Source organism: Papio anubis, chromosome 2 (assembly GCF_008728515.1).
Source record: "Papio anubis isolate 15944 chromosome 2, Panubis1.0, whole genome shotgun sequence".
NCBI classification, from domain to species: Eukaryota; Metazoa; Chordata; class Mammalia; order Primates; family Cercopithecidae; genus Papio; species Papio anubis.
In genome coordinates this window covers 120,484,603-120,508,513 of record NC_044977.1, presented here as the reverse complement: position 1 = coordinate 120,508,513, position 23,911 = coordinate 120,484,603, and the positions used below count along the sequence as shown (strand labels likewise).

Sequence of the window (23,911 nt, the reverse complement as noted above, 5' to 3'; positions counted from 1 at the left end):
CCAGTGCGGTGAGCGTGCTTCTTAGGGAGCAGGGTTCTTTGGTTGCTATGGAAGCAGGGAGACTAGGGGAGGGAGCCTTTTAAGCTACTTCTTGGAGGGTGAGCTGGGCTTTGCCAGTCGAAAAAAATAGAGGAAAGGGTGGTTTCAAGCAGATGAAAGGTGTAGCTGGGCTGACACATGCAGGCTACTTTGGAGATTGTGGAAGATGAACCTGCAGAGGTGGACTGAGATCGAGTGATTGAGGGGGTGGGACCTTTTTGATAGACGGGAGGACTAGCTGAAAAGGACTGTACTTGTTCATCTTCTTGTATAGTTTAAAGCTCTTTCTTAGTTGTAGAACTTTTTTTCACACACAGTCTTATTTGAGAACCCAATACATAAATAGGTGAAAGCAGGTGGTTCCTTTTGAAGGGGTGGGAGAATGGAGGTTGGTCTGCTCAAGGTCTCCTTCATCCCATACCTGCCCAAAGCCCCTGACCCTCCTCTGTGGACCCCCAGGGCTGTACTGAGCATGGGAATGAGAAGGGGTGTCAGTTGCTCATCAGAGTTGTTTTTTTATATTATAGATGATGCATTTGAGCCCCAGATCTGAAGCTGTGTATTCCATTAATGGCAGAGTTTGGGCTAGAACTGAGGTCTCCTGATACCCAGCCTTAGGAGCTTTCTAATTCACTTATCCATTTATCCCATGCACTGGTAAGGTATCATCTCTATGCATCTATGCCAGCTTTTAAGGATTCAAAGGTGAACAGGAAGAATATAGTCTCTTTTTTGTGGGCCTTATAGTATCATGGAGGAAACAGACCAGAAAACCAACCAGCCAGAAGGACTGTCCAAAGGGAAAGAGGCTATCAGAAATTATGAGAGGGAGTGGAGGCAGGTGTCCAAGAAAACAATTTGCCAACTTTACAGTTTCATTCAGGCCTCTGGGATCAGCAACAACTGGAGTGTTGCTCAGAGATTCGGTCAGGCTGCCTTGAGTGGACCATAGGTCACTGATACCAGGCCCTATTAGGTTTTGCACATACTGTGTCTTATACTTCACACTGGGTAGGCAGGAAGGTTGGGGTAGGCTGATCTAGGAAATGGACAAGGTCAGTGATTTCTCATCCATGAAGTCAGTTCTTCCCAAGTGCCAGCTATCTGCCATCTGCCAGACACAGGATGGAATCAGCCGTTGGCCCACATTTGTGAAATTCACTACTTAGGCCCAAACATGTCTTTAAGGAAGTCCTCACCAAATATAGCATTTTGCTGAGTTGTTACTTATTTTCTTCTCATTTTCTCACTTTTCTTAAAACATCCCTTTTCCTTTTATAAAGCCACAGCAGGGCTAAGACATGCCATATATGTAGCTACGGTTGCTAGTCCTGCCTAAATGTAGATGGGGAGTAGGGTATGAAGAGGAATCACAGGACCTCAGAGAGAAATGAAGTGTGAATTCTCTCAGAGACGTTTATTTTCTCCATGACACCGAGTTCCATATGGTGGGTAATGCAGTGTCCCCATTATTGCTGTCTTGAGAAGCAGGTTGCTGGGTTAGGAGAAACATCTCTCCAGGCCCTGTCATGGTGCGGCTGGACCCAGTGAACCTGCACTGATGTCCTTGGTTAGTCAAGAAAACTGTCGGTTTCTTTTTCAGGGAGTGACTGGTCAGGTGCTCTGTCCCTTCAGCCTCACTGCTACTGTCTCTTCTACTTGAGCAGCCTCGGTCACTCCATCACCTGTCAGGGAAGCCCAGGCAATTTTTATGAATGTGTCTGGAGGAAAAGTAATTTGTCTGGGAATGCCTATGTTTCTTTGTGTCTAAGAAGAGACTTATGATTTCTCTGCCCAAGCAGGCCCCATGTGGACAGTAACCACCTGTGTTTAGGGGACAGGCAGCATCATTAATCAGGGGTGTATGACACCATCAGTTATTGAACCTGACAGGGCTCCAATTAAAGTTGGGTAGGGAATAGAGAACTCCCAAGTCCTCCAAACCACAGCACCAATATATCAACATATAAACAGGTAGGAAATAAGTTGTCCTTAGAGTCAGAGAAGTCAGCCCCCCAAACAGGTCAAGGAAGTTTAACAATTTGTTGATTAAATGTAACCAACCGGCTGGGCGCGGTGGGTCACGCCTATAATCCAAGCACTTTGGGAGGCCGAGGCGGGCGGATCACCTGAGGTCGGGAGTTTGAGACCAACCTGACCAACATGGCAAAACCCTATCTCTACTAAAAATACAAAAATAAGCCCAGTGTGGTGGTGCATGCCTATAATCCCCGCACTTTGGGAGGCCAAGGTGGGCGGATCACCTGAGGTCAGGAGTTTGAGAGCAGCCTGCCCAACATGGCAAAATCCCATCTCTACTAAAAATACAAAAACTAGCTGGGCACCTGTAATCCCAGCTACTCTGGAGGCTGAGACAGGAGAATCGCTTGAACCCAGGAGGAGGAGGTTGCAGTGAGCCAAGATCATGCCACTGCACTCCAGCCTCAGCGACAGAGCAAGAATGTGTCTCAAAAAAAAAAAAAAAAAAAAAAAAGAAAAGGATGTAACCAACCTATCTGTTTACTCTCTTCTCTAGATCTCCCTCTATGAAAATATTTTGGAGGCTATTGAAGGTACAGTCTGTATAATATGAGGAATTCAAGTATTATCTGGTCATGCTGTTGTTAATAATCATCATCAATGTACATTGTTTTACTTGATTGCTTTATCAAATGATAATGATGATGGTAATTGATGATGATGGTGATGATGATGCTCATGTGGTTACTTTCAACTAAACAATCCACAGGGTTATCTGTGCCCCAAGCCCGTCTTCTGGCCCAGATTGGTCCTTCTTCATTGTCGAAGTGGCAAGTAGGCTGGAACTGTCCTTTTCTCTGCTCCTAACATTTTTATGTGGGTGGCTTCAGGTTATCATCAAAGGCCACCTTGGAAGGAAGAAGTCACTACAAAAGGGAAAGGCGAAAGCACGTGTTTTCTTGGCATCTACCTATGCTAGACTCATTGTACTTGGTTTCACATTTGATGCTTAGACAACCTGGGAGAGAATGCTAAGGCCAGCATCAGCAGCCCCTCCTCTCCTTTAGGAGAGGGAGTGAGGTGTCATAGAATTCACACAGCCTCTGGAGAGAGACCCAGAGAGCGGTTATGACAATGAAGTAAGATGTTGCACACAGATCACTTTGCCCAGTGCCTGGGCATACTAAGTAAGGACAAATAGGCTGGGTGCAGTGGCTCACGCTTGTAATCCCAGGTCTTTGGGAGGCAGAGGCAAGCGGGTCACCTGAGGTTGGGAGTTCCAGACCAGCCTGACCAACATGGAGAAACCCCATCTCCAACAAAAATACAAAATTAACCAGGTGTGGTGGTACATGTCTGTAATCCCAGCTACTTGGGAGGCTGAGGCAGGAGAATCGCTTGAACCTGGGAGGTGGAGGTTGCGGTGAGCCAAGATCGTGCCATTGCACTCCAGCCTGGGCAACAAGAGCGAAACTCCATCTCAAAAAAAAAAAAAAAAAAAAAGGACAAATAAAATTATTGCTATCTGGGTCTGGAGCCGGTCAGCCAATTTCATTGACCCTGTTTCCCTACCTGGAAAATGGTGATGGTGATACCTACTATGCAGGTTGCTATGGGTCATCAAAGGACATGTGTTATAGTTCCTGACATATGGTAGGTACTCCTTCAGTGGGAGCTTAGAGCTATTATTCATTGACGAGGAAGAGGAATCCCAGCGATCTTTACTTAGCAGTAGTCTGTGGAGTATTTATACAGGAGCCTTTGCCTCAGAGTGGGATAAAACAGGTTGGAAGCAAGCATTGTTGGCTGATGGTTTTAGAGTCTCAGAGTTGGTAGGAAAATTAGAAATCATCTAGATTCTAGACCAAGCCCTAGGTGTGCTCAATGCACTTATAAAACAGAACGTGGAGAAATTTCTTCCTAGGTTTGAAATCTTTAATCTAGAAACTTCTTGTTCTGTTCCACAACGGCAGTTAGAAATTGTGAGGGTGAAGAGAAGTTTCCCATTTTCTCACTCAACTTCTCTTTGTGAGACCTACTGCCTCTCATCCAGAGGACTCTCATAAGTGGACTAAAAAGGCTTTGTGCAGAAAAGGAAAGGAGACTTGGAGTTGAAGTGACAACCAGCAATTCTCTCCCACCTGCATATTTCTCAACTCATCACTCTCAGGGAGTAGGCAGTGTCTCATTTCTAAAGCAGGTGAAAGTGGCACCAACAGAGATGACAGATCTCAGAAGAGTCTGGGGGGGGTCAGCCATACCCCCTGCCCTGAGAATACAATGAGCTGGGTTCAAGGTGAGTGCCGAGAGGACCCACCTGCGCCCTCGCGTGGCTTCCCCAGCCCAGATGAGGAGCAGGCGAATGGGGGTTCCACGGGGAGGGGACACATTCTCAGAAGATGACCAGGGAAGGGGAGACACAGCAAATCTTTGAAGGGCCTGCACCTGCTCTGTGGGGGGCTGTCCCAAAGCCATGAGAGACCCTTCATGACAGGGATGCCAATGCACAGGGAGGGGAAGAACGGGGCCAGAGACTCCGGATTTAGGAGGCTTGTGGGAGGGAATCTTTTGGTGAGGTGGATGTGGTTACAGTGCCTACTTCTGGTTCTCCCCCATCCTGTGAAACAAATTTCTATCACTTTCACCTCCTTCCTTCTCCTCTCCCCTTTTCTACTCCCCCACCCCTCAGAACTCTAGGCGGATTCAGCCTTCTATAGGGCACATGTGTACAATTTGCATTTTATGGCGTGAGTGTTGCCCCCTGCTGCTGATCCATGAGGATGGAAGGCTGGCGTGCGCTGGGTAAACTGCGGCCGAAGTGTCTTCTGTGCACAACTGATAAAGGTGGCAGTTACTGTTCTTCCAAAGAGCCTCACCTACATGGTCCTGATGGATTCTTTATGGCTAAGTAGCTCCTACTGAATGCAACAGCAATGGAGAGTTTTGAGCTAAATTTTGAACAAGAGAACTCCAGTGAATGGAATAGTGACTCCCTTGGATACACTGGGGGACTTCTTGAAAGAGGCTTTCCCACCAAGGAAAATAGCAAGTGCCCTCGGCTGAGCTTATAGTATTATGCCACATAAGCACTCTCCTAATTAAAATAATCTTAGAAATGTTTTCAAAGGAGCAGGTGTTTGTAGCTATGCTTCACATGTAAGAGAAACTCATTATACTGCTTATTTTTCTTTAAAAGTCTAAGAAGTGATAAGCTAGGGCATTTATAAACAAACTCTCAAGAGAAATTAATATAGCCAAGGGCTATTGTTGAATTTATTCCAAGTAGGAAATGTCTGAAGAGTTAATAAGATCTACAGATATATTTGTGCAAATATGTGTATATGCATATATATGTAAATGTATACATTATATAAATGTTTTCAATTACTTTGTGAGGAACTTATGGCCAGATCTATGAGAGTGACCAGTGGTGAGGAATAGTATATAAAATGTTTGTGATGCATATTAGCAAATAATTGTTTTTCACATACGTACTCATGACTCTTAAAAAGGACACAGGTTGTGTCCAGGACAAATGGATTCCTTGGGTTGTTAAATAAAGGATCCATTCTCTTGCTTGCTGTTTGCTCTTCTCCATGCTAATGCTACCCTTTGCACTGTGGTGTTTGCCTTCATTACACCCCAGAAATTGCCATCTCTAACCCACAAGCTGTCAACAGAATGGCCTTTTATCAGTGTCCCTGCAGCTTGTGATGCAAACACTTATTCCCTCTCTGTTCCCTTGTGTAAGAATCTGTTCTTCCTTTGGTTTCACTCGCTTTCTTCTGCCCATTTCTTTTCTTTTTTCATCATTGCTTCTTATTTATCCATCTCCATCTGTGTGTAGTCATTTAACAAAGTTCTCCCTTCAGTTCTTTCCTCTCCTTGCACCCTTTGCTTTGGTGATCTCACTTCCTTGCCAGGGCAAGTGTCAAGAGCTCTTTGATTCCTTGGGGTGGCTGTGGCTCCTCGTCTGCAGCCTCTGTGAACTAGCAACGTGAGGAGTGGGCCAGAGTGTTCAAAGTAGATGGCCTGGCACATGCAAAGCTCCTGAGCTGCTGTGATTGGCCAGTTAGACTCCACTCAGAAAGTCTACCTGTGCAAACCTCTGAGGGCAAGGGCTGGTGTTTGGCATAACTCCTCTTCATGAGTTTTCATCAACATTCCTGTCTCAGGTGTTTTCTGTGGCCGTTGGCAGGTACCATGCCTTACTTATCTCTGCATCTCTAGCATCTATTTCAGTACACCAAGTTGAAGTTGCTTAAGTATCACTTCTTCAGAAAAAGTACTTTGTCATGATACCTTGTTTATTTTCCTTTATAGCACTTGTCACTGTTTGTAATTATTATACATATTTATTTACTTGTTTTGAGGCACGACCTATTAATGTGTTTTAAGGCATAGCCTTGTTAAAGGAGGCTGTTCCTTTAAAGGAAGAGAATTCTTCTTGGACATATGCTTTCAGAGTCAAAAGCATAGTCTTTTCACAGGGTTCATCTGGAGGAAAGTGAGTAGGAGGCAAGTCTACCAGTCTTTTTGCGAGGGGCGGACTGAGGACCTTCAGCACTGGCACCAGGACTACTGATTTGCATTAAGAACCTAGCCTTGTCAGGTTGGAAACTGGCCAGTAGTCTTGGTAGTGGTGATAATAATAATACAAACATTACTGAGCATTTACTATGTGCATGGGCATATTAAGCACTTTACATACAAAATCTTAATCTTCACAAGATGGTCACGATGCAGAAACTAACAAAATTTCCGTTTGCAGATGATGAGTCCAAGATCTCAACAGGTTATCAGGACTTCTCAACCTTTTCCACATCACATAACCCACCTTGAAGATAATATTTGGGCTAGGCAAGGTGGCTCATGCCTGTAATCCCAGCACTTTGGGAGGCCGAGGCGGGCGGATCACCTGAGGTAAGAGTTCTAGACCAGCCTGGCCAACACAGCGAAACCCCATCTCTACTAAAAATACAAAAATTATTCCTGCATGGTAGTGTATGCCTCTAATCCCAGCTACCCAGGAGGCTGAGGCAGGAGAATCGCTGGAACCCCGGAGGCAGAGGCTGCTGTGAGCTGAGATTATGCCATTGTGCTCCATCCTGGGTGACAGAGTGAGACTCTGTCTCAATCTACATATATATTTGTATGGATATGGAAAGGAGGTAATGTATAAAAGGGTGAGGCTGCTCACTAGCCTGGGGCCTATAGCACTTTCCAGGTGTCCTAAAGCTGAAGGATTCATATTTTGGCACACCTCCAAGTTTCAGCAACCTGTTTGGAAAGCTCTAGGGTTAAGTGTATTTCCCAAGTCATACAAGGAGAAAATGGCAAAGCAGGTCTTGAACAGAGGCAGTTCAGCTACAGGGACTAATTGCATCTGGTTCCCAGATGCTAGCTGGGGTTAGGACGTGTGTTGGGTTGCAGGGGAGTTGAGACAATAGGCCCTTCTTTACAAATCTTTCCCCTCCCTGGGTCGTTTTTCATGCAAACTAATGAGACAGGCAATCTAATTCAAACTCTTCATTTATCAGCGGAGGAAACCGAGATCAGGTCATGTGAATGACTTACCTGAGGGCCCTGAACTGCTGAGGATGAGAGTTGGAATTAGACCTCAGGTGTCCCAACTTCTGACCAGGCCTGATTGTCTCTTGCAGCACTCACAATTATTTCACATGTGTGTGTCTTGTTTCTTCATATCGATATCAAACCCTTTGTCTCAGAGTGCTTTCCCATGTTCTGCAGCATCTCCTGCTATGCCGGGCCCAGAGAAAGTGGTCAGTCCCTCCCACAGCCATGCTAGGTGCTCATGGCATGCACTGTCCACGCTACTAGGTGCTGCAGAAGATGTAAAAGAAGCCCAGGTTTTCCTGGCTTTGCTGGAGGAAACTCATTATCACCATCAACAATCTGAGAAACTTGCAAATTTCTATTAAAATGTGCTCACCTTCTCTGAATTGGTAACTGACATCCTTCCTACAGGGCTGTCAATTGATCCCTATATAGAAGAGCTACATGAACTTTACAACACCTTTCTCCTCACTGCTGACAGGTGACAGAAAGATGCTGAGCTTACAAATTATCTTCATGACCTGATTTAGAGAAGTTTTGATCTACAAAAGTGCTCTGCTAATCAATAGGGTAAGGTACAGGGTCTTTTGAAGCCCCAATAAAAGTGAGGGTTCCTTGATTCATTTGGTTCTCTTTGGTGAGTTTTTAAATTTAGGGGTGGGCCAGGCATGGTGGCTCACACCTGTAATCCCAGCACTTTGGGAGGCTGAGACAGGAAGGTAGCTTGAGGCCAGGAGTTTGAGACCAGTCTAGGTAACATAGCGACACCTGTCTCTACAAAAAAAAAAAAAAAAAAAAGAAGAAGAAGAAGAAGAAGAAAAAGAAGAAGAAGAAGAAGAAAGAAAATTAGTTGGGTGTGATGATGCACACCTATAGTCTCAGCTACTGAGGAGGCTGAGGTGGGAGGATTGCTCGAGCCCAGGAGTCTGAGGCGGCAGTGAGCCATGATCATGCCACTGCACTACAGCTTGGAGGACAGAGTGAAATCCTATCTCAAAAATAAATAAATAAATAAATAATAAATTTGGAAGTTTGTGTCTGTATGGAACAGCATGGGGGTCATGGTCTCTGGAATCAGGCTGAATCATATTTAGACCCAGCCTTTGCTACTGACCACCTTGTAGCTCTGGACAAGTCACCTAACCTCTCTGAGCCTCAGTTTTGTCATCTGCAAAATGAATATAATAATGGCATTTATTTTGTAGGGTTTGTTGGGATGATGCAAATTTTTTCAGCTAGTGTGAGGCACAGCAAAACTGCTCTGGTTTAGTTTTATGATGAGTCACAAAATTGGGACCATAATATCCACGTGATAGGAAGATTGAGAGAATTAAATGAGACAATGTATGCACAGTGCCTGGTGCACAGTATTTGCCTAATAACAATAAAACTGATAGTAATAATAACATGAACTAACATTTATCATGTGCTTGCTAAATTATATCTTAGAGACTTTATAAGCGTCAGGAGTGGCTGCATCATTATTATGATTTTGACCTATGGCTGTGTATTTGGACATTTGAGAGAGCTAGTCTTTCAGAGATTTGAGGACTGGCATGCATTTGTTCATCTTTGCATTTCCTTCCCGTCCTCACAATATCCTGCCTCTTCCACTCCCCGGTGTTGTTAACAGCAGTTTCCAGAGGTGTTTCGGGGAACAAACAAATGCAAGTTGTGGAATGAATGACTAATCCTAGATCATGGAGGAGTTGCAAAGGACCAACCCTCCTATTTCACCTCTCAAGGCTGTCTTCAATTTCAGGAGGGAAAATCGTTTATTGTTCTGAAAGATAAAACAGGGGAACTTGTCAGACTATCTATATAGACTGAGTCTTTAGAAATCTTTCTTTGATCATGAAACTCAAACCCAAGATGAATACTGGGATGGGGAGCCTACGTTTGAGCTTTGCAAGGACCCACCCGGGAGGAGGTTGGGAACCTGTGGAGAGACATCTGCTCAACAGGGCTCCGCTCTCTTACCTCCTCCCCAGGGATTCCATTACCATGAGCTTGCCTGATGATGGATCGCGAGGTGCCAAAGATCAAATGAGGATGGCAGGAAACACAGATTATAAACCCTAATGCCAAATCATAAACTAAGGGTGCCAAGAAAATTACTGCTCAGTGTGATGACCCTTCATTGCCTTTGAGACAAAATCAATGGGAATTGATCACAATTAATTCACATCTAATGAGAAAGATTTTCTGGCTTCAAAGATCTCAGAGATAGCTTGCTGAAATGGCAGAGCATGAGCTTTGGAATGCTACAGTCGTAGATTTGAGTTCTGGCACAGCACTGAATAGCAGTGGGACTTTCAGGAAGCTCCTTTAACCTCTGACTCTGGCTCCTCGTCTGTAGAGCAGAACAGTCATCCCTCCCTCCACAGGGTTGGTGAGGATGGGAAGGAGGTGCTGCATGAAAGCACCTTCCGCGGTGTGCTACACGCAAAGATGAGTTCTAGACCCCTTGTGGTGTTCTGTGGTGGTCTTCTTTGCTAGAGTTTTCTGTTTCTACTTTCACTTTCTGGCACCAGAACTGCGTTGCAAAATCTATTTTTAATGACATTGTTTCAATAGTTTCTCTATTATATGTCTTTTCTTGGCTAGAAAGAGCCTTTCTTGCTCTCCCTCCTTGTCCTTTATCTACTCATGCCCAAATTCTTTTCATCCTAAGCTTCCTTTTGGCCTTTCAGGGACTAGGGCTTCATATCTCCTGTATGTTTCATGGAATATGTGCATAACAGCTTCCCTACCTCCATTCTCTTTCCACTGTATTACTAAAGTACATATCTGGTCATGTCACTGAACTTCTCAATGCCTAGAGGATGATACCTAACCTTCCCAGCGTGGCCCCCAAATCCCTCCTTTGAGAACCTTCTTTGTTTAGTGAATTACCTCAATAAATTATTTTGGTTGGGAAAGATATTCTTTGGAGAATGACCAGGATGAACTTGGAGGGTGATGAAGAAATAACTGCTTGGTAGGATATGGACGGAGTTTTAGGGCTTGAAAATGAGCAGAGTAGAAGGTGAGGTTATGGGAGAAAGGCCGCCCATCCATAGGGCCAAAAGCTGGTGCCAAGAAGAAGAGAGGGTTGGTGGATATTCCCTAAAGGCAAAGAGAATTGGAGTGTCCTATATTCAAGTGTGAGCTTGCTGTTTGCTAGGATTGACTGTACTATATCTCCCATCTCTGGTCCAAACTTTCCATAAAGTCTATGGCACACACAATCCTGCATTACTGACGCTTTGCTCAGATGAGTTTGATAATGATGATAAAGAAAGGGGAGAGCAGGTAAGGAGGTAAAATGCAAAGTGGAAACAGAGACTCTGTAGAAGCAGAGACTTAGAGCCAGAAGAGTGAAGAGGAAGGTCAGCTTCACAACTCCCTACATTTACTGAGGGGGACCTTAGATTTTCGCATTGTAAATTGGGAATCAGAACCAATTTGATTTAAATATTGCAGAAAAAAATGACCTCAGCAAACTGGAAGGCTTCAGGATTTTGCATCCATTAGAGATGTGGCAGTGGCAGCCAGTTTTTCCTTTCCTTCCTATCAACAGAATTCTGTAATTCTGGAGTTGGCAAAATACCCAGTTAGAAGACTATACTTCTCAGCCTCACTGCTGTGGCCAGATGTCTAAGTTTAGGCCAATGTCAGTGGGAGAAATGCAGAAGGACCTATAAGAAAGATTCTTAAAAAGAGGACAGAAAGGGGCCGGGTGTGGTGGCTCACACCTGTAATCCCAACACTTAGGGAGGCAAAGGAGGGCAGATCACCTGAAGTCAGGAGTTTGAGACAAGCCTGGCCAACATGGCGAAACTCCGTCTCTACTAAAAATACAAAAATTAGCCAGGCATGGTGGTGGGTGCCTGTAATCCTAGCTACTCGTGAGGCTGAGGCAGGAGACTCACTTGAATTCAGGAGGCAGAGGTTGCAGTGAGCCGAGATTGTGCCACTGCACTCCAGCCTAGGTGGCGGAGCGAGACTCTGTCTCAAAACAAGCAAACAACAACAAAAAAGGGGACAGAAAGGTAAGGAATCACCTGCCCCAACTTTCCATTTTTCTTCCTGCCTTCTGGAACTCAGATATACTGACTGGAGCTTCGTCAGTCATCTTGAGTCTTGAGTTACCTTGCAATGGAAGCCAAATGTCTGACTGGCACAGCAGAAAAATAAAGGGGCCTGTGTCCCCATGTCTGAGAGGCCACAACAGCTGCCTCTCTCCAGGCTTCTTGTACACAGGACAGAAATGAAATTCTCCCTTATTTTGGTGTTCTGCTGTCTGCAATTGAATGTAATGTAATCTGTTAATACAGTAGCAGGGCAGCAGAATGATGAAGAAGTAAGCTCTGGAGTCAGACTGTTTTCACTGCATTCCTCATGCTGTCACCTCTTAAGCAGGAGCCTTAAGCAAATTACCAAACCTTTCAGAATCCTCTGTTTTCTCATCTGGAATATGCAGTAAGTGTAACACTGTTTGTCATATATGGTTGTTGTGAAGATTAAGTAAAATAATGTGTTAAGCACTTAGAACTCTTTTGGTACAAAGTAGGTACTCAATAAGTGGTAGTTGCCACTACGACTATTACATTGTTACAACCATTATTGCCATAGTCACTTATCAGGTTTGGCATTCATCACCATCAATAAGCAATGGGACCCAATAGCAATGGGTCCTTTGGAAATAGGTAAGAGGCAATTTCTTGCCTATTCTTAGTACTGCCCCAGGACTGATACATGGTAGGAACCCAGTACATTTTTACTGAACCTTATCTTATTAGATTTTTGCCAAATATTTCTTATGAGTAGATGACAAAAATTATAAGTACTGTGTTCCAGGGAAAGGACTGATGCTGTGTGTGCATACTGTTGTTGAATCCTTACCAATAATGTTTGAGAAATGAGCTTGAAGGGTTACTATAGAAAGTGTAGGAGCTTAGGAGTGATTCAGACCTGTATTCTGTTTGAGGAACAATTTTAATAATGTTAAAAGAGAACTGGACATAAATTTACAAAAAAAGTTAAATCTGCCTCTCTTCCACTACTCATAAGAGTCTCTTGGGGCTTTAAATGACCGGATGTCACTGGCACGATGGCTTTGCTGTGTTTCATCTATAGCCAACTACATTAGAGAACCACTGTAAACCATCCTGCCTCCACCCTTCAGTCTCTCCAAAAGGCTGTAGGTGGGAACCACGAAGAAAAAAACCTATTTCATCTATCTAGTTTATACAATCTGCAATATACAAAAGGGTTTTTAGGGTTGGCATGGCTATGGGCTCTGGTTGTGGTCTACTGAGCTATTGAAGAGTAGATAAGACCTTTTGGACAAAGCACAAGCTGCTTCCTCTGATAAGTTTTCTTCCACCTGTGACAGGGCAGTGGGCAATCATAACGTTGGGGTGGGACTAGTGGGAGGAGCTTGGCAAGTTGCTATAACTTCCCAGCTTGACAAATTATAAAGAAAATAGATTGCTCTCTGAGTCAGATTTGTTTCATGTTATAAGCTGGTTTGCATAGCATGGGGAATGGTGCCACAAGGCCAAAAACTCTCTTAAGATTGTGTGGTCCAAATAGTTTCCATTATGTTGGTGCAAAAGTAATTAGAATTAGAATTCCCTGGGGAACTTTAAAAAATTCCAATGCCTAGGCCAATTGAATTAGAAACGCTAGAGGTGGTGCCTGGGCATCAGTAGTTTTAAAAAGAAATAAACAGAAATTGAAAGACAAGTCACAAACTGGAGAAAGTATTTGACAAAATGCATACCTAATATAGGACTTGTCTCCAGAATATATAAAGAATGCTTAAAAGTTAATAATAAGAAAATAAAAAACCCAATTAAAAAAGGACAAAAGAGTTGGGTGTGGTGAGTCATGCCTGTAAGCCCAGCACTTTGGGAGGCTGAGGTGGGCAGATCATGAAGTCAGGAGTTCGGGACCAGCCTAATCAATATGGTGAAACACCATCTCTACTAAAAATACAAAAATTAGCCAGGTGTGGTGGTGTGTGTCTGCAGTCTCAGCTACTCAGGAGGCTGAGGGAGAAGAATCGCTTGAACTCGGGAGGCGGAGCTTGCAGTGAGCCAAGATTGCGCCACTGCACTCCAGCCTGGATGACAGAGCGAGACTCCATCTCAAAAAAAAAAAAAGGGCAAAAGATTTAAATAGACACTTTACCAAGGAGAGCACATGGGTGACAAACCCATAGAAAGATGTCCAACATCATTAGTAATTAGAGTAATGCAAATTAAAACCACATTGAAATATTGCTATATGTCTTTTAAAATGGCAAACAAACAAACAAAAACAAACAAAACAATGACAAAAAACAACACTTGACAATTCTGAGTGCTGACAAGGAACTGGAACTTTCACATATTCCTGTGCGAGTCAAAAATAATACAGCTACTTTGGAAAAAAGCTTAGCTGTTTATTCTATAGTTGAGCATTCACTTACCATACAAACTAACAACTTCACTCCTAAGTATTTACTTGAGAAACCACAACTTGTGTTTATATAAAAACCTATACGTAAATATTTGCAGTGAGTTTATTTATATCGGCCACAGACTGGAAACAACCCAGTTGTCCTCCAACTGGTAAAAGGATAAACAAATGGTGGTATAGCCATACAATGGGAAGAAAATGGAACAACATTCTGATACACACAACAACATGAATGAATTTCAAATGCATCTTACTAAGTGAAAGAAAGCAAACTTAAAAGGTTATATACTGAATGATTCTATTTACATAATGTTCTGGAAAAGGCAAACCAATAGGGACTGAAAACAAATCAGTGGTTGCCAGGGGCTGGGAGTGGGAGGAGGGCTTAACTACAAAGAGGCAGCATGGAGAAATTATTTTGGGGGTGATGGAGCTCTTCTGCATCTGGATTGTGGTGAAGCTTACATGATTATATGTGTTTATCAGAGCTCATAGAAGTGTATATAAAAAAGGATGCATTTTATGATATGTAATTATAATTCAATAAAACTGAACTCCAAAATCCATTTTTCATTAATACAGAAAACAAAGTTGCCAAGTGATTTAAACCCATAGCCAGGGTTGAGAGTTGTTGGCATTATCTCTCAACCTATCTATCAACAGATTTGAATGCGGGTTCTCTCGTTTAAACTTCGGTTTGCACATTTTCCACGTATGTGAAATTGGAGATAATAATCTTTAAAGAGATAAAGAGTTTTAAGGGCCATGCTCTCTGGAAAGCACCTAATTTAGGGTTTGGCACAAAATAATAATAAGCACTTATTTAGTGCTATGTGCTCGGCAACATACCAGGCAATTAATATGCATCTCCTTTAGTCTTGACAACAACCCTATGAAGTAGGTATTGTTATTTTTAAAGTGGAGAAACTGAAGTTCAGAGAAATTATGGAGCTTGCTCAAGGTCTCATAGCTAGTCAGTGGCTGAACCAGGTTTCAAGTCTAAACTGAATGTTATCGATTGCTGTACTACTTCTGAAATCTTTATTTCAAACATCCCACCTTTATCATTTCCATCACTTCCTAGCTTTCTATCTCACTTTCCCAGTATTTTTATGGCAATGATATCTTGACCTCATTGACAATTCCAATTTCTACCGATCATACCACTTTTCATAAGTCACCATCACTCTTGTGTTTTCACTTCCCTTCTTAGCCAGCCTAGATTATGTGATTCAGCACAGTTTACTCTTCCTTTGAAAATACCCTTAACCCCATTACTTTTTTCCCCCTCTGCTTGGAAAAAGTTAAATCTAAGTTAATCCCAACTTTCTCTTTACTTCATTCTTGCAACTAAGCAGTGATTATTGCTGGAGATAAATGCACAATTGTGGAGACTGGGCTCACCCTCAGGTGAGCCAGGTTTTAATTAAGACCAGGAGAAAAGGACCATGTATTAAAAAGGATGAAGACATAGGGGAGTTTGATTACTGTGGTATGGAGAAGCAGTGGGAAGTTTTGCCAAAGGTGAGGCAATATGTGATGATGATGTGAAAGTGGAAAGAAGACACTTGGAGCGGCACTTCCTTTAGTTTAGTGACGAACAATCACAAGAGTGAGAGGCCTGCTTGAAGAAACCTGCTATAAATATGCTAACATTGGCGTAAGTTATAATGTTTTGGTCCTGGCCTGGCCAGGGGCTCTGGGAGGATTCCAAATGGCCTCAGTGGCTAGATAAGTCAGTCACACAGTATAGAGAAGTGTTATGGATGGGGCAATAGGCGGAGAGGGGGAATCCTGTTTTAGGGAGAGGTAGGGTTTTTTCTTCTTGTGCTTGGTGCTGTGGTGAAGGCCTCAGTTACTGAGCAGGACCAGGGTCTTTAATGGAAGTAGGCTCGTGATGTGCTGGTAAAGGTTTAACAACTGACTCTCTGAACTATGGTAACAACAACAAACACATAGTCCCTTCATAGCTGATTCCAAGTTAACAACATGACATCATTGAATGTAAAGTTGGAAAGAGGTATGCACAATCAGTACTCTTGGCAGCTGGTGTGAGCTGGCTCCAGCATAACACAGGCTGGGCCAATCTCAGGCTCTCCATGTGAGCAGTGGAAAAGTCTAGATTATATACTGCCCATGAGCACTGTGATGGGGTAGGGGGCAGGCTCTGATTTACAGATGTAATATATCCTGTGAAGAATAAGACACAGGTAATTCATTCACAAAAATCACTGTGTTCTGGGAGACTGGGTCAAAATAGGATGAGATCTATTGAAAACTGTGTAGTCTTCATTAATCTGATGCATCGGCCCTGTGCCTTCCGTGGAAACCTCTGAGTATATGGCTGCCTTTTGTCCTACTATCAACATTCTGTTCCACATGATAACACGTTTAGATCTAGAAACTCATGGTGAGTCAATTTCTCCGTCAAAAAAGTTTGGAGGTAATTGCTTTCATAGTAATAGAATTGCAAGTATTTCCAAAATTCATCCATGTGAATAATTTACTTTCATCGATAGGAGAGAAAACCCCTCAATTCTGAAGAAACCTCAACTATTAGGATATTCACGCTTGTGAGAGGATGACTTCAGGAGAGAAGGGGATAAATGGTAAAACCAACAGGAAAGAGAAGACAGGAGGTTAATAAACTCAGCTTATTTTCCTTATCAAATTAAAGAGACGTTAAATACAAACCAGCACACTTTCTGGTTTCATGTTTGTAGTCTGTGTTTTATGTGAAGACTATTCTACATGTATGACATTAATGTAGTGCTTTTCTTATGATGGCACTCATTGGTACACAGAATTCCCAATGTAAGTTAGAATTCCTACTTCTCCTGAAATATTTGAAGAGACCAAGACATTCACTGTCAGTACATGGGTTGGCCCACATGATCTGCCACCCTAAAACCCAGAAAAGCCTCATGCTTTTGCAATGCAATCATCAAGAAGCAGGAGGCTTTCCTTTCTCAAGTTGTCCATTGGCCTACTCCAGCAATTCTGGGAAGATATTGTAGATCGCTACTCAAGAGAAGAGGAAGGAAAAGGAAAAGGCAGTAGGAGAGCCATTTCTACAAAGTATAGGCGTGTAAGTCCTGGCACCTTATTTTAAAAAATGAGTTTTATGATTCTTTCTCAAGGGGAGACAAGGAGCTGCTAGTGGACCTGTCACTGTGCAATATAAATCTGTGGAGGTGTTTGTGGCAGATGGCGCACCGTGATTCTCACAAGAGCTTTAAATCTCCTGGCCTGGCTTCCTTCTCCTTGGGGGCTCGATGCCAGTTTGAGGTTTATCAAATCCCAATCATATCAGATTTATTGACCTGTCATTTTGCTGCTCTGCCTATCTTTATTATTTATATCTTAGCTGTATCCTTCCCCTCTCCCTCAAGAGGATTGACCTATCTTCCGGTGTAAAGGAGAGTTAAAATAAAAACAGAGCCATTAGAACATAACAGGGAATGAGAAGCTGGGAGATATATGAGAACCAGAATAACTCTCTGTATTGAAAAAATAGGCAGGGAGCAGAGGCTCACGCTTGTAATCCGAGCACTTTGGGAGGCTGAGGCGGGCAGATCACCTCAGCCTCCCAAAGTGCGGGGTCAGGGGTACGAGACCAGCCTGGCCAACATGGTGAAACCCTGTCTCTACTACAAGTACAAAAATTAGCCAGGCGTGGTGGCATGCACCTTTAATCCCAGCTACTCAGGAGGCTGAAGCAGAAGAATTGCTTGAACCTGGGAGGTGGAGGTTACAGTGAGCTGAGATCGCACTCCAGTCTGGGCATCAGAGCAAAACTCTGTGTTTTTTTTTGTTTTTGTTTTTGTTTTAAAAAAAACCCAGAAAGCAAAAAACAAAAAACAACAACAAAAAAGAAGGCCAGGCACGGTGGTTCATGCCTGTAATTCCAGCACTTTGGGAGGCCGAGGCAGGTGGATTAGTTGAAGTTAGGAGTTTGAGACCAGTCTGGCCAAAATGGTGAAACCCCGTCTCTACTAAAAATACAAAAATTAGCCGGGCATGGTGGCTGGCGCCTATAATCCCAGCTACTCAGAAGGCTGAAACAGGAGAATTGCTTGAACCCAGGAGGCAGAGGCGGAGGTTGCAGTGAGCTGAGATCACGCCACTGCACTCCAGCCTGGGCAACAGAGCAAGACTCCATCTCAAAAAAAAAAAAAAAAAAAAAAAAAAAAGGAAGCTGCTATAATTAAGTCAAAACCTGGCCCTAACCTCTCTGGAAGTCAAGGCAAAAAAGAGCATTATGATCCACTTTTCTACCACTTCATACATCTCACCACTAAATACTCCGGAGAAAGGGGATGAGCAGTGACCAGGCTGGTAAGCACATTTTCCACAGTACTTCCTTGCATGGAGACACTTACCTGATAATATGGATGCGACGGCTGCAATGATGAAGGACACAATGACACCAGGTCCTGCCATTTCCTTGGCCACCAGGCCAGAGACCACATACATGCCAGTGCCCACACAGCTGCCAACGCCAAGAGAGATGAGGTCCACTGTGGTGAGCACCTGGGCTAGCTTAGTTCCATGTGCCGTGGTGGCCCCAGTTCCCTCTAGCATGGACTCCACTGGTTTGGTGCGTAGGATCCTGGAGTGCATTGCATACCAGGCAGCCCCCCACTGCACCCGCCGGGGGTCCAGGGAGGCGAGGAAGCCACTCATCTTGAGCGATAGGGGATGCAGTGAAGGTCAGCTGATGGAAGGGGGCTCCAAAGCCTTAGTGGATGGTTCTGGAACTCATCTAGTGAACAGGGATCTCCCTTTTAGGAAAGGTCCAGAGGGACCCAGTGCAGCCTTCTCCTGGGCATGAATGTCTGCAGGAAAAACACAAGAAAGCAGAAGATGAGACCGAGTGAGAAACAAACCTTGACTTGGAGGGATGGTTGGAGGTGAATGTCCTGAACTGGTAGAACTGGTCTACCTGTGTGCTCATAACATGAAAGGGTTCCATGGTTCCACTCTCCTTGCTCTTCTCTCCAGTCCTAAAGGACTGTCGGCACGTGCACTGTGCTGCACAGTCATCCTGATGAGGATGGTCTCAGTTAGGGCTCTGCCACTTACTGCTCTGTGGTCTTGGGTAAGCCACGTCTGTGTTTAGGTCTCAACTGTCCAATGGGACAATACAGTCTGTCTCTTAGTGTTGATGTGAAGATTAGATGAGTGACATCCATATGGAGCTTAAGAAAATGCCTGGCGTATGGAAAGTGCTCGTCCATCTCACCTCTACCTCTTACTTGACTCTGCCAACACTTGGTCTGTGATTCTTGGGCATATTTTGCGGGGACACGATATCTACATTTTTTAACATAAGGATGTAAAATTGATCCATGAGGCTCAAGAGGGGCCATGCCACCCCATGGGTTATTTTGGCACTTGGCTCCCAAATGAAATAAAAAATGTTTTGGGGATTTTTTTTAAACTCTCAAACATTGGAATGGTGGGGAGTACTCCTGGCATCTGGGGGGACCCTGAGATGTGAAATGTGTAGGACATTATCACACAACTTTCAGATATTTTGCTTGACATTCCTGTAGATTAAAATCCTGGTTATGATAATCTGAGCCTGGAACATCACTGTCTTTTACATATAAACTCATAGGATATTTTGGATAGCCTTAATACACAGGTACATTGAATTTTCCAGTGATATAACTATAGAATAAATCAAAGGAAGATTATAATGTATTTAGTTTGGAACTTAAGAGGAGTTGTTTGCCCTTTCAGAAAACCAAGGCCCCTGTGGGAATGCCACCCATGGTATTGCATTTCTCACGCCGCACTCTGGAACAGCCTGCCATCTGGAACTGGCACGTTTGCGGTGATTTTTCACATATTGCAAGCATCTGACACAGTCATTTGGGTATGCCTGGGTATTTACACACTGAAATATGTTGTATATAGGTAGATTATCTATAATTTCACTTCAGGATACTAAAAGGAGGTATGACCAAGTGTTTATTATAAAAAGGGGTGTTGGATCTGATAGAGTTGAGAACTACAGTGTTAGGTAATTTCTAAAGTTTAGTAAATTATAAACTGCAAATATATGAAGCTACTTTCTTTGGAAGCCAGAAGCTGGAGGAAATTTATAAAAACTGTATAAAATTTATAAAACTCATAAATGTATAGAAATTTTGAAATATAGCCAGACATTGATTCCAAATACTGTACTGACAAGCTCAGGACATTTACATAATCAGTAAGTACCTGCCTACCTCATCTACTCAAAGTATTAATGAATACTAAGCACTTAATGTAGCACTTGTCTGCTTCTAAAGGCTTTTCAAACACTAATTAGAAGAATCCAGTGAAATGTGGCTGTTTGGTTCACAGGTTTGGGTGACAGCCCTTCTGGTTTAATTTTTTCCTAGCTTTGACAGTGTTGCTTCGTGCTGTGTTTTTATTCTTGACAACACCTTAGATATCACTATAGTTGGATAACACACCAGAGATATTTAACAGGCTAGAGTGTCTGCATTCCTCCCTTCCACCTCCCCTTCCTCCTCTCCTCTTTCTTCTTCTAAAGATTTTTGCATTGGTAAGAAAATATACCATATGTTTACCAGGAAGGCTGCTAGAACAACTGCTTTGGTTAAGGTCTTGTGGGGACATGAATCCATGTATCTATTTATTTCCACTCAGCCAGCATATAAGGAACACCTGTTATGTGCCAAGCATGGCGTGAGGCTTGTAGGTGCAAAGACATGGTCCCTGCTCTCATGGAGCTTGCAGCCTGGGACAAGGCATAGTGGATGCCCACATCACACTGGAAGTGAGAGGGCTTGTTTTTGTTTTTCCCTGAAAAGCTCGGTTTTAATTATTTCTCTTTTTACACAAACATCGCATATCTATTGCAGAAAAGTCAGACAATATAAACAACAAAAAACCACATGAGTAAATAAAATACCACCCAGCTAGCTACAACCTGATTTATATTCTTTCAGACCCTTTTCTATGTAACTACACAATTGTTTGAATGGACCTATATATGTGTGTGTGTGTGTTTTATAAATGTTATTATATTGTTTATTCTGATTTGAAACTTTCTTGTTTTGCTCAACAATATGTTAGGATGTTTTCCCACATCAATAGTTACAGAAACATCATTTTAAATAACTGAATAGTAGCTTCACTATTGTGGCTTCAGTGTTTTTATTCAGAAAATTGGCCTGCTGCTTTAGTTTTAATTCATCTATTCAGGAAACTATACAAAGCATCTTCTCTGTGTCAGCCCAGCCTTATGTAGCAGTTGCTGTGGTAAATGAGACATTCAAGGTCCTGCTGTCATGGTGCTGACGTTTGGTGAGGAGGGAGTAGGCAATACATAGGTTGACAAATAAAATCAGTCAATTTCAGAGAGGGATAAAGACTGTGTTATGGGCTGAATCATGGCCCTCTAAATTAGAATGTTGGAGTCCTAGCCACCACACCTCAGAATGTGACCTTTTATGGAAATAATATCATTATAGATGTAATTAGTTGGGGGAGGTCATACCAAAGTAGAATGGGCCCTTAGTCCATATGACTGACGTCTTTATAAAAAGGGGAAATTTGTATACAAAGTCACACACACAGGGAGAACAGACATGGGGGTGATGCCTCTACAAGCAAAGGGAAGCTTCAGATTGCCGTGAAACCACCAGAAGTGAGAAAAGAGGCAGGGAAGTGATTCTTCCTCATAGCCCTAAGAAGCCAACACTGCTGACACCTTGATCTTGGATTTGTAGACTCCAGAATGGTGAGACAATACATTCCTATTGCTTAAGCCACCTGGCCCGTGGTATTAGGTTGGTACAAAAGTAATTGCAGTAAAGCACAAATTGCAAAAACCACAGTTACTTTTGCACCAACACAATACTTTGTTATGGTTGCCCTAGCAAATGTATTCCTCATAGAGCAAGGTAAGGAACAATTGTTTATATAAATATAAATATTCAATAATAAGTAAAATATATCTAAACTAGTATAGGCTTAGAGGAAATAAAATGGGGTGATTAAGGGGTGGGAAGGTCTCTGTGGACATGGCATTGGCTCCTGAGTGGTGCAAAGGGGCCAGTTGTACCAGGTGTCAGGGAAGTGCTCCTCACATTGTGGTTCAAGAGGGTAGAGCAGGTGTTGCATCTGCTGGGATCTAAGTGGGACTGGTATGGGGTAAGGAGGAGGATTTGAGTGTCGTGTGGACTAATTTAATCCTCATAACATAATTGCCTTTACAGATGAGACAAAGTAGGCCAGGAGAGGGGCAGTCACTTACCCAAAGTCACCAGAGCCAGAGCTTGGCCCTGGGCTCCGCAGGGCTCTCTTGTTTGAGATGCACAGAGGTCAGACTGCCAAGGGGTGGTCAGCCAAGATAAAAGGGCTGTGATTTTGATATTCAGTGCGGTGAGAAGCCCTCGGAGGCTTTTATTCAGGTGAGCAATATGAGAGGACTTACATTTCTAAAAGCTCATTGTAGCTATTGCAGAATCTTAGGCCCCGGGACTCTTTAAGGCAGCCCGGGATAGATGTAAAAAGGCGAGGGGTGTGGACCTGCTGCAGCGGGGAGGCCGACAAGTAGGCAGAGATGTACAAGCCAGTGGGACTCTGCAGCCAGGACAGTGCCTGCACACAGGACACTGTATGCAGGAAGGAGAAAAATTGTCAGCCGGCCCCAGGAGAGCCTTGCAAGCCATGTGCTGCTGGAATTAAGGAGACAGTCCTCGTGGCAGGTTGTGGCTGTGGTAAATGCAGGTGGGCTTCATGCCCGCTTTTCAAGGGGTGGTGAATGGGTTTCCCGTCTTGAGACCCCTTGGCAGTGGCTCTCCATCTTGGGTGCACATTGGAAATGCCCAAGGATCTTTCAGCAACGCTGGTGCCTGTGCCCCACCCCAGAAATTCAAATGTAATTTGTCTGAAGTATGGCCTATATACAGGGGTTCTTTAAATGCCCCAGCTTATTCTAGTACAGCAGTCCTGAGGTTCCCTGCCTCATGCCAGGCATAATGACAAGTGCTCCATGTGGAAAACCAGATATTGCTGTTTTCCACAGGAGGCCACTAGTCTGACAGGTACTTCCTGTTTCCTTCCCTGGGCAGGTTGTGGGCCTCTTAACAGCTCTCCTCGGCAGGCAATGACTATGGATGCGGCACTGTCTGGAGATATCCCCTGGGCTACTTGTCCTGTTCAGCTTCATCAGAAACTGTCACAAGGACACCGAGAAACAAACCAGCCTTGTTATGAAGGTGATGGCTTCTATTTGCACTTCGTATTCCTGGTAATTAGAAACCGTATTGAAAATGTGGAGAATCAACCAAAAGCAAAGGTTGAGGGTGGCAAGAATGCCCCCCTGGTCCTATTCTCTTCACGTAATTCCCCTGAGTGCTTGCTTTATTGATGCAAACAGGGAGTTGGGACCATTTCCTTTCTTGATAGGAAATTTACTGGAGAGAACAAAATATACAGAAGAAAACATGCTTCTAGGTGACTATTGGCAACATCCATATTCATTACCCCCAGATTATGTTAATCAAAGATAGTTTTGGAAGCTCATTGCTGTTGTCTTTCCAAGATGAGCAATAAATGTGTGTTGTGCTTTCTCTAGCACTTTAATTCAGGTTTCTCAAAATACTTCACAGCTATAACTAAGGAAGGCTTACAGGGCCTCGGGGACAAAAGAGTCATCATTGTGCTGCTTGCTGGCATGCCTGAGGGTTCAGTGGGCTCCAAGGATAATGATGGTAAAAGCAGGTTTGTTTCAGGATACAAATAATTACAGTTTAGTAGTTCACTGAATGAGTAGGATTATCAAATTAGGTTAGAGACTGCCTTTGGAGGTGAGGAGAGGAAGGAAATGAAGGCTAAC

At 43.4% G+C, this 23,911-nt stretch overlaps 1 protein-coding gene across 1 annotated transcript in view; it reads right to left on the bottom strand.

Moving 5' to 3' along the window:
* The window catches only part of SLC7A14 (solute carrier family 7 member 14), a 122,238-nt gene that overhangs the window by 47,475 nt on the left and 50,852 nt on the right, over window positions 1–23,911 (bottom strand). Inside the window, exon 2 of the mRNA XM_003894844.5 lies at window positions 18,429–18,884. Coding sequence (XP_003894893.2) covers window positions 18,429–18,732 — 304 coding nt within the window. The 5' untranslated portion in view covers window positions 18,733–18,884. The remainder of the gene's footprint in view (window positions 1–18,428; window positions 18,885–23,911) is intronic.